At 34.6% G+C, this 11,178-nt stretch overlaps 2 protein-coding genes across 2 annotated transcripts; one reads left to right on the top strand and one right to left on the bottom strand.

Annotated features, from left to right (window-relative positions):
- The first annotated feature begins 365 nt into the window (after nt 1-365).
- LOC123891152 (sucrose synthase 2) lies at nt 366-6,222 on the top strand. Its single transcript, XM_045940992.1, has 15 exons — nt 366-865; nt 957-1,089; nt 1,755-1,906; nt 1,996-2,188; nt 2,317-2,435; nt 2,550-2,766; nt 3,106-3,201; nt 3,312-3,485; nt 3,609-3,725; nt 3,835-4,001; nt 4,223-4,447; nt 4,737-5,058; nt 5,134-5,378; nt 5,450-5,588; nt 5,838-6,222. Exons 1-15 carry the CDS (start codon nt 765-767, stop codon nt 5,874-5,876), a joined length of 2,439 nt encoding a protein of 812 aa, XP_045796948.1. The 5' UTR covers nt 366-764; the 3' UTR covers nt 5,877-6,222.
- A 193-nt stretch (nt 6,223-6,415) lies between these two features.
- Nucleotides 6,416-8,545, bottom strand: LOC123891154 (endoglucanase 17). Its single transcript, XM_045940994.1, has 6 exons — nt 8,180-8,545; nt 7,753-7,845; nt 7,473-7,634; nt 7,272-7,383; nt 7,023-7,186; nt 6,416-6,797 (listed from the first exon to the last, which is right to left on the bottom strand). Exons 1-6 carry the CDS (start codon nt 8,528-8,530, stop codon nt 6,465-6,467), a joined length of 1,215 nt encoding a protein of 404 aa, XP_045796950.1. The 5' UTR covers nt 8,531-8,545; the 3' UTR covers nt 6,416-6,464.
- Between the last annotated feature and the right edge of the window lie 2,633 nt (nt 8,546-11,178).

Genomic DNA, 11,178 nt, shown 5'->3' on the forward strand with positions numbered 1-11,178 from the left:
TTTTACAATAACGTTATATTATTGTGTTGTTGATTGCGCTCATGTTCTTTTATTTTCTCTATGCTTGTTTTTTTCAACAAAACCCTTGGCACAACAAAATTAACATAAAAATAAATTGTAGACCAAAAATATCAAGACAATTATCCAACAAAATTATAAAAGTAGATAAATAATTAATATAATCAGGGATAGAAAATCCTCAAAGCGATGATACTTTCCCAATTCCCGTTCCAAAGTATTATCGGAGAAACTTTTCTCTCCATTTCTGTTTCCATAAAAAAATCTCAAAACTCAAAACCCTAAACAAATAATCCCCATAAAATCCATTAACAAATACAAATTAACATCTCTAAGAAAATCATTCCATATCCCCAATGCACCATAGTGTTCACCAAATGAGATTGATGCAATGCATCTTTGCTTTTTCGGGTACAAAAGGAAAAAACAAAACTTAAAACCACGTATTAAGGATGAAGTGAATACAAACAATACTACTCTAACAAAACCACTGTCATAGCATATAGTATAGCAACACAAAAGGACAAAAATAAAGTTAGTGTAAAAGATGGACACGTAAACCATTTTCTATCATTTTCTGTGACTATAAACTCTCAGCACTTTATGCTCTGCTAAACACGTCGCACTAATCTAATTTATCCAAAAAATTCCATTTCCAAACCGGTCCAAGTTTCTGGTCAGTTCCACAGCTTAGAACAAGAACAACATTCATTCACACACTTCTGTGATCTTTCTTTTTCATCGTGATGTCTACGCAACCTAAGTTTACCAGAGTTCCCAGTATCAGAGACAGAGTTCAAGATATTCTTTCTGCTCACCGTAACGAACTCATTTCTCTCCTCTCCAGGTTCTTCTTCTTCTTCTTTGTTATGTATGGCTCTGTTTTCTTTGATCGACTCTGTAATGATGAGAAAAAGTGTTCTTTGTTTTGTTTGAAGGTATGTGGCTCAGGGGAAAGGGATTTTGCAACCTCATAAGTTGATTGATGAGCTTGAAAGCATCCCTGGTGAGGATCATGGTACGGTGGATCTTAAAAATGGCCCCTTTGCTGAAATTATCATGTCTGCACAGGTCACCTCTCTTTCCTTTTTTTTTTTTTTTTGCTTAATTGCAATTTTGGTCCATATTTTCACCATTTTGCAGAATTTCCCCCCTAATTTAAAATTCTAGTACATGTTTTAAATGAAGTTTTCAAAAGAAAGAATTTTTCTCACATAAGGAAAATGCTAACTAGTGCCGAGTCATGGAAATAAATAAGGTAAAATAATTTTGCAACTTGTACAATCTACTTTTTAAAAGTATAAAGAATATTTTTTTTCAATGCAAAACTTAATCTTTTTGGTTTCCTTAACTAATGTCTGGGATACTAGTTAACATGGTCCTTTTTTAATTCAAAAATATGATGGATGACCAAACTATCATATTTCAAAATAAGGGGACCAAATCCACAAAATGGTGAAAATAGTGATCAAAATTGCAAATTTTTTTAATTATGTCAAAAGTAATTTCGTTTACAAAGAGTAGTTGATAGTTATTTGGTGTGATTTATGTAAGATTTTAGTGCTTAATAAGAGGTTATGAGCATTCATTTTAATATTTGGATCATCTCTGTTGGTACTGTCAATGATTGAAACTTTAATACTCATGAAAGTTACTACTTTACTATCACTATATCAGATTGAATTGAAACTTTAAGATATTGTTTGAAAATGTGTAGCATTATTTTCTTGTGACAGGAAGCCATAGTTTTGCCTCCTTTTGTGGCAATAGCAGTTCGTCCAAGACCCGGTGTTTGGGAATATGTTCGTGTTAATGTCTTTGAACTCAATGTGGAGCAATTGAGCGTTTCTGAATATCTCAGCTTCAAAGAAGAACTTGTAGATGGAAAGTAAGAAATTACTGCTTAGCTTTTATTTTAAGAAGTTAATAACTCTCCGAGTTTGTTCCAATGACCATTTGTTTTATATTTTGCAATAGGAGTAATGATCCTTTTTTACTGGAGCTTGATTTTGAGCCATTTAATGCATCATTTCCTCGTCCAACTCGCTCATCTTCCATTGGCAATGGTGTGCAATTTCTCAACCGCCACCTCTCATCAAATATGTTTCGTAACAAAGATTGCTTGGAACCCTTGCTTGATTTCCTCCGTGTTCACACATATAAAGGCCATGTAAGTTTGCTTTGTAATGCATTTTTTTTTTTTTATTTCTAATGAAGTGTTTCTGCTATAGATGACTAACGTTATAGTTTCAAAAATGTAGTTTGACCCTGAATGTCTCCCATATTACAATGTTACAGGCACTGATGTTAAATGATAGAATACAAAACATTTCCAAACTTCAGTCTGCTTTGGCCAAGGCCGAGGATAATCTTTCTAAGCTTGCACCTGATACACTCTATTCTGAGTTTGAATATGTGTAAGCTTTTTTACGATGGATTTTCATATTTTTTACTGTGAAGTACGAATGATGCGAGTATTTTATAGGATATAAATCTGATATAATTTTTTCTTGACTGTTTTATCAATTTAGATTACAAGGATTGGGGTTTGAGAGAGGTTGGGGTGATACTGCTGGCCGAGTATTAGAGATGATGCATCTGCTATTGGATATTCTTCAGGCCCCTGATCCTTCTACACTAGAGACTTTTCTTGGGAGAGTACCAATGGTGTTCAATGTTGTTATATTGTCTCCACATGGCTTCTTTGGGCAAGCGAATGTCTTGGGTTTGCCTGATACCGGTGGGCAGGTATTATTATTTATCATATTTGATCAAGACTTTGTTGGATAAATGACTTTATTAAGCACTTATAGCATAAGGACTTATAATGTGCTCAAATATAAGCTATTCAGCCAAAAAAAGCTATAAGCTGTTTTCATAGGCTATCCTAGAGAGCTTATGGAAATTAGCTGAAAACAGCTTATAGACATGTCATAAGTTGTTTCCATAAGCTCTTTCAAACAGCCTCACAAGTGCTTATGCTAGTAATAAACTCAAATAAGGCAATTCAATCAGGCCCTAAGAACAATTGAGCTGGACTGTATGCATTGTTCATGCCACCTCTCTCATGGGCTCATGTTTCTGCAGGTTGTTTATATACTAGATCAAGTGCGTGCTCTTGAGAATGAGATGCTGCTTCGGATCAAGAAACAAGGGCTTGATTTCACTCCTAGAATTCTAATTGTAAGTGTAATTACTTGGTGTCAGGTTCTTCATATTTGACAAGGTTATATCATAATTGGTTGTTTTTAAAAGTTCAAATCAGTTAAAACTTTTCTGTTTTTTTTTAAAAGGTAACCAGGTTAATACCTGATGCAAAAGGGACAACATGCAACCAACGACTAGAAAGAGTCAGCGGTACTGATTACACACATATTTTGCGTGTTCCATTCAGATCAGAAAAAGGAATTCTCCGTAAATGGATATCAAGGTTTGATGTCTGGCCTTTCCTGGAAACTTATGCAGAGGTAAAGCCCATCAACATGTATAGCTTGAACTACATTAATCTGACACAAACCATTAATAATGCATGATATAAACTACACGTACTAGCTTTTCCGCCTAATATCGATGGTTACACATATCGACAGGATGTTGCTAGTGAAATTGCTGCCGAGTTACAAGGTTATCCTGATTTCATCATAGGAAACTACAGTGATGGGAATCTCGTTGCATCTTTATTGTCTTACAAAATGGGAGTTACCCAGGTTCTTGTCACTCTTCTATGTCATCTTATTTTTCCATACAAAATTTGAAAGCCTGTGTCATCTTCTGCTGAGAATTTAACTTAATAGAGGTGAATGTTTTTATGTGTAGTGCACAATTGCGCATGCACTGGAGAAGACAAAATATCCAGATTCAGATATATATTGGAAGAAATTTGAGGATAAATACCATTTTTCATGTCAGTTCACTGCTGACCTAATAGCCATGAATAATGCTGATTTTATTATCACCAGTACATACCAAGAGATTGCAGGAACGTAAGTAATTTTTTTCATGATGTATGGTATGCTTCACAACTTGTTATAAATCACTTCTTGTTAGTCCGCTTTATAGCGCTCTCCCTTTTATTTGGTTTGTTAACATTATAGATTATATAACAAATATTTTATTGCTTTTATAAGCTCACGAATATTTATTTTGGAGATATAGTTACAATAATGTCGCTCTTTTCATTTTCTTAACTTATGCTCTCTTGCAGGAAGAATACTATTGGCCAGTATGAGAGTCACACTGCTTTTACTCTTCCTGGACTCTATAGGGTTGTCCATGGCATTGATGTTTTTGATCCCAAGTTCAATATTGTCTCTCCTGGAGCAGATATGACAATATATTTCCCCTACTCTGATAAGGAGAAAAGACTCACAGCCCTGCACAGTTCAATTGAAAAACTATTATATGATAACGAGCATAGTGATGAGTACATGTAAGTCTATCGCAGTTGCAGATATTTTTAATTTAGGTTATTTGCTCGTATAACAATCCATAACTCTGTAAGTAATGGGTCTTCTGATCATGCATAATGCATTATGTTAGCTTCCACTTTACAGTCATCACTCATCCTTCGGTACCAATGCCTTGTTAAAATCACACCTAGATCTTCACATGTTTATCCTTCACAATGGATAGAATATCTTAAGAAGCATGTCACATTTGTCAGGTATGTAAATGTGACTATAAGAGTTAATGACTTTATCTTTGTCTCTGTGTGACAGCGGTTCACTGGCGGACCGGTCAAAGCCTATAATTTTCTCCATGGCAAGGCTAGACAGAGTTAAAAATATAACTGGTTTGGTAGAAAGCTATGCTAAGAACAGCAAATTGAGGGAACTGGTCAACCTTGTCGTAGTAGCTGGTTATATTGATGTGAAGAAGTCAAGTGACAGAGAAGAAATTGCAGAGATTGAAAAGATGCATGATCTCATGAAACAGTATGATTTGAATGGCGAGTTTCGATGGATTACTGCCCAAACAAATAGAGCACGCAACGGGGAGCTTTATCGCTACATAGCAGATACAAAAGGTGCTTTCATTCAGGTATTACACAAACCTCTCTTTACGATTTGATTGACAACTCATGCATCATTTGTAACTCTTCTTCTCTTGCTGCAGCCTGCTTTCTATGAAGCTTTTGGACTTACAGTTGTGGAGGCCATGACTTGTGGGCTCCCTACGTTTGCTACTCTCCACGGTGGTCCTGCTGAGATCATCGAACATGGTGTATCAGGATTCCATATTGATCCTTATCATCCTAATCAAGCTTCAGAGTTATTGGTTAAATTTTTCCAACAATGTAAGGAGGACCCGAACCATTGGAATAAAATATCGGATGGTGGTCTTCAAAGAATATATGAAAGGTAGGTGATTTTTGGGTAAAAGTTGGTTGTTTTTCCTATGACACTAAAATGCTAAGCAAATAATAAAACAGGTACACATGGAAGATCTATTCTGAAAGGCTTATGACCTTGGCGGGAGTTTATAGTTTCTGGAAATATGTTTCCAAACTAGAGAGGCGTGAAACTCGACGATATCTTGAGATGTTCTACATTCTCAAGTTCCGTGATTTGGTAAGTGATATTACAATTTACATCTGTTCCCTTATTACGATGCTATGAGATCTGGGATTATAAATTTTACCATATCTATATGTAGCACGGACATTTTAGATTGAAGGCAACACATGGTTACATTCAATTATTCTATTTTTCAAATTATTACTAGTGTCGACATATCATTGTCATGTCCGGTGTTTGTGTTAACAAATGACAGTTGTACTATATTTGATCTCAATATTGTGCTTTACAACTTTTTTCCAGGCAAATTCTGTTCCATTAGCAAAGGATGATGCAAATTAAGCAGCTGGTGTGTGGCAGCTCTATGTTTTTATCAAGGTTTGACAGCAGACAATAAGAGTGTTGCATGTATATAAATGTCTGCTTCTTGTGTTGTAAATTAATGTTTTTCCTGAGGACCTAGAGGAGTTTCATGGAAGCGCTTTGTCTAATCTATGTTAGTTTTTGATATTATCCGAAATGCTGAGTACTGGTCGTTGACGTCTGTTGTTTGCCTATGGCTAGCAGTTGTCAATCATCTGAACCTGGAAGGCATTTTGGTCCCTAATATTATTTCTGTCAGTAGTTTAATGTACTTGTTATCCCTAAGATAATTATAATGAGATATGAGAATAAGATGGTTACATAACCTATGTGGAAAGTGGCTCCAAGACTAAAAACGACACTTGAACAGTTAAGGAGCAGAGTGATAAGGAGATCAAGAGTTTGATCATCACTTTCAATATAATACTAACGAGTACTTATAAATACTAACATTGGCAGTTAAAAAACAACAATTAAGCAACTTGTACATATTATCACCCAATAAAAACTAGCGAAATAAGCTTAAACCTCGTGCGCGCGCACGTGTTGTAGAAGTGCTTCTTTACTTTAGAGTTGTCCAAATGAGTGTGCAAGATAAGCCAGTGATCCTACAAGAGGTGCGTTGATGTAAGTAGCTGGCTCTGATTGCTCATAATCTGATCGTTCATCTGGGAAACTATCATGCAAATCAGGTCCCCCCACAACAGCACCTACAAGAATGTTGGGGTTAGGGGATTGTGTGTTCATTACATTGAATCCTTCTGAACATTGTATCTTATTAGGGTGAACAGCAATAGATGGAAGTGATGAACCCCTGTGATGTATCCTTTGTGGGTACCTTGCACCATACCCTACCATATATGACATCTTTAATGGGTTGTCTCCCAACAAGTAATCCACCTAGAAAATAACAAGAATAAAACATTCTTCTTCTGTCAAAGAAATAAGCTTATCTCCAGCATAAACACTTGTCAGATTATTTGAGAGAATTTATGAAAATAGTTTATGACATGTTCATAAGTTGATTTCAGCATATTTTCATAAGTTTTTCAAGATAGTTTATGAAAACAACTTATACATATACACTTATAATGATTCGTCCAAGACAATGTTTTATTTTTGTACCTGTTTTTTGGCTATAGCTCGTAGGCTCTTTGGAGTTATGATGGTTCCACCACAGTTCACAACCGTGCGGGCAGTGGTTAAGTATTTTGCATAAGTTAAGAGTAGGAAGGAGGTGGAAGTGACATATTGCATGTTACTATCACTCATCTTGAACAAAAGCCCTCCTGAAAATTGGACCACACCACATACATAAGATTGGGAGAGGTACAGTAGTAAGAGAAAGATATATGAAAATGGAACCTCACTCACCTGGAGTATATTGAGAGGAAGATAAAGATGATCCAGGGATAACAGAACAGATAAAATTGTCTGCATGACCCTTGTAGTCATAAAGGGATTTCACCTTTTGAACAAGAAATTCCTAAAGTAAAAAACACCAATGTGAGTATCATCAAATGAAAGCATTTTTAATGTGCAAAAAAAAGACTATGGGAAATGAAAAATTTGGACCTTAGAAAGTAGTATCCTTGCTCCAACATGTTTGTTATCCCATCCAAAGGTATTATCAGACACATCAGCCCCAAGGATCTGTCCATTGACCTTAATGTAGTTTAAGTACATTGGGTTCTTAGTTGCCTTGTTAAGCCAAGCAGCACCCCACAACAATTCATCCTAACATATTTTCAAGGCATTAAATTTAAGAAAAAGTTTTAATTTTGAGTTTGTTCCTACTTCCTACTAAATGAATTAATGAACAATAAATGTGCACATAGTAATATTAGAACTTTACCTGATAACCAGAGTAAGAACAATAGAAGGGGCATACAATAGGTTTCAAGCTATTGCTGTAGGGTCCCCTATATTTATCAGCAAACTGGAAAACCTATATCACAAAAGAAGTGTATTCATGATGCCTGTTTTTAAAAATTACCACTTCATGGTCTCTTAAAAAAAACATTAACACTTCATGTATCTGGATTATATTATAGACCAGATACATCAATTATTCAATGAATCTGAAAAGTTGACTTTTGTTTGTAATTAAGGATGGAGGAAATACTTATTGCTTACATTCATAATAATGTTGTTTATTAATATTAACTATACTGAATCTCTACGACGTTGCCCTTTTTATGAGTATCCATTTAATTCCGCTTAAAAAGGGCAACGTCGTACACATAAGTTAAAGAACGACACAATTTATGCGTGTTACTTACCTTGATAGCTCTTTTAAGTAAAGTTTTTGAGTAAATGGGGTCAATTTTTCTGAAAACTATAGAAGCAGCAGCAAGAGCAGCAGCAGTTTCAGCAGCCACATCAGATCCGGGATTGTTTCTATCTATCTTATACACATTTCTTGGAGTATCCATATCCTCTGGTCTCTCCCAACAAGCGTGATCTTTGTCGGCATCTCCCACCTGAACATAAATAGTGTCTGGATATGCAGTGGCTTTGAGGTGATAATTAGTGCCCCAACGAATGGCCTCTCTTGCATTCTCCAATTCAGTTTTCATCACCCCACCGAACTCAATAACACTCCATGAGAGCATTGTGGTTGTGAAGGCCATAGGAAAACCAAACTTGACATTGTCTCCTGCATCATAGTACCCTCCAACCAAATCAACCTGCATTGCACAGCATGTTATAGAATATAGATAGAGACAGAGTATAGAGAAAGAGGGGTGTGTTAGTGTATGCATATAATGAAGTAGTATAATCAGTGTGTAATGTATGCAGTGTTATACATGCATGAAAGAGCCATCAGAAAGAGCAGAGTTTCTTCTCCAAGACATTCTTTGATTGGAAGGGAGCTTCCCTGATCTTTGACCTTCAAAGAAGATGATTGATTTGGTGAGAGCATCTCTGTAGTTATGAGTAGCAGAGTGAGGGTGGTGGTTATGATAGGCGGAGAAGGAATTACAATGAGGAAGAAAAGAAAGAGAGATGAGAGAAAGAAGAAGAAGGAGACAAAAAGAAGAAGAGAAAGAAAATGAAAATGAAGTCATTGCCAAAATTAAGTAATATGAATTATGAGCCAACCAAGAGCCAAACTGCTGCTCTGCATATGAGAGTGTGAGACCACTATATATATACACGCAAAAGCTGCCTCTATAACGTCGTGCTTGAGTTGTGTCCGGTAATTCAGAGTTTGGCTAAAATGGAAGTAAAATCTGATAAAAAAATTGTTTTTTAGCAACGTAAACTTTTTTTTTATCCAACGATAAAAGAAACAATTTTTGCCAATGAATTTTGGGCCGAGTGCTTCAGTCCAAGTTCTCTTGCGGTTTGTGAGAGTGAGACAAGTTGTTGCCCACAACTAATAATCAGATACTAGTAGATATGAACTCAACTTTACATTGTCTTGCAGCAAATAAATTAGATGATTGGTGCTTGAGCACAGAAAAGCTGTCGGACAAAAATGAACATATGCATGCATGGCAAAGACACTATTATTTCCAGTTCACTGGTTAATTCACTAAGGTCCAATAACCCATCACAAAAGCCCATACATATATACATATGCCGAAAATTAAGCGGATAAGATATGCAAGAATTTTCTTCTTTACCCCGTGATTTTCTCAAAAAACCCCCAAACATATATTTTTTATTTTCGTTTTGAACTAACTATTCAGAATTATTTTTTTGAAGGATTTCTTTTAAAAATAAATTCAGATTCTAGAATCCGATTTTTTTTAAATTGAATTATTTTTGTGCGGTCACTGACAATTTGTGGGTCCTAATTGGATCGACATTTTTAGTGTTGATGGTTGAACCCGAGGAAGATGAAGTTGAAGTGGTTAATTATAGTCTCGTTCGTGTTTTATTTATGTTTGGTCATCTAGATCTTATGTTTTTATGTCAATCTTTGTTGTATGTTGTTATGGACTCTTGTATCGTTTGAAGTTATTATTTTTAATGAGACTAGTCCCACACCCGTGCGATGCACAGGTGTTATGTGGTATTTTATATTATAATGTTGAAAAATTATTTGTATAAATTGTAACAATAAGTATTATAAAATGAAAATAATAATAATAATAATAATAATAATATAAAAGTGATGTACTTATCACTTCCTCCAACCAATATATATACCTATATGTATAGAGAATGAGTACGGACCATCAAAATTGATTGAAATATATTTATTTTTTTGGTGGGGTGTGCCAGCCAATGCAATAGTGCAACGCATAGGCGACACACTAAAATTGAATGAAATATGATAATGATAATGGTTATTATATATTTCAATCTCATAACCTAACTTTTTGCATAACCTTCACTCTTCTCTAAAATTATAATGTAATTAAGTCAATAATGTATATCTTCGTATTTTTTTTGTGTGACTAAATTATAAACTCTTTGTTGTTTCTATGAAAACGGTTGACATTTAAATGGGATAAATGTTGAAAGAGAATCCAACCATGTTCATCTTCATTGTCACTAAGAAATGTTATAATAATGTAGAAAAATGTAACATCACAACATCTATTTTTGGAGAGGTATAATTCAATAATAATGTAGAAAATTGTAACATCTTGTGACATCAATTTTTGGATAATTGGAGAAGCATAATTCTTTATTATTTATTATGAGACTGATATAATATAAAAAAAAAAATAGAGATGAGAATGATATAATATTGATTATATTGAAAAAAATATAAGGAAGTGATGTGGAAACAAAAAAAATAGAGATGAAAATGATATAATATAAGGAAGTGATGTGACATTATTGTGTGATTTAATTGGATGTAAATGAGTGATGTGGATTAGGGTTAAGATGGATAGTAGGAGAACTATCTAGGAATTATATATATAGATATGTTCAAGGTTTTGTTGAGTGTGTAATTAATGAGATAACATTTCTTTTTTTAGTGTATTTTCAACTATTCCGGATTTTATTTTAGGTGGTTTGAGGTTGTGGAACTAAACCAGTTAACATTTGGACATTCTTGAAAAGTTTCTTGTCATACTACAAATGATAAAATCTTTTCCAATAAGGAAACAATGCTTGGAGAGTTGTTGGATGGGAGAAAATGTAGTTAATGAAAATAATTGTTGGCTAAGAAAGCTAACACACCTTGTATGTACTATGAATGACATATACGTGAATCCACTTGATTGTATAGTTAGATGACTGTTAGGGTAGTCTTGCCGTAGTTTTTTTTTATGGGCTTTCTGTCCGTAGGATAGTTGCTTTCCATTTTTGGGTA

The sequence above is a fragment of the Trifolium pratense genome, linkage group LG6, assembly GCF_020283565.1.
Source record: "Trifolium pratense cultivar HEN17-A07 linkage group LG6, ARS_RC_1.1, whole genome shotgun sequence".
Taxonomy (NCBI): Eukaryota; Viridiplantae; Streptophyta; class Magnoliopsida; order Fabales; family Fabaceae; genus Trifolium; species Trifolium pratense.

Bases quoted from the DNA above. Each gene is read 5' to 3' on its own strand.
- LOC123891152 (XM_045940992.1), top strand. From the start codon at position 765: ATGTCTACGCAACCTAAGTTTACCAGAGTTCCCAGTATCAGAGACAGA. The intron at 3,202-3,311 runs GTAAGTGTAATT...TTTTTTTAAAAG, and splicing joins TCACTCCTAGAATTCTAATT to GTAACCAGGTTAATACCTGA. The intron at 4,448-4,736 runs GTAAGTCTATCG...TCTGTGTGACAG, and splicing joins GAGCATAGTGATGAGTACAT to CGGTTCACTGGCGGACCGGT.
- LOC123891154 (XM_045940994.1), bottom strand. From the start codon at position 8,530: ATGGCCTTCACAACCACAATGCTCTCATGGAGTGTTATTGAGTTCGGT. The intron at 7,384-7,472 runs GTCCAAATTTTT...TTTTTACTTTAG, and splicing joins CAAGGATACTACTTTCTAAG to GAATTTCTTGTTCAAAAGGT. The intron at 6,798-7,022 runs GTACAAAAATAA...GTTATTTTCTAG, and splicing joins GAGCTATAGCCAAAAAACAG to GTGGATTACTTGTTGGGAGA.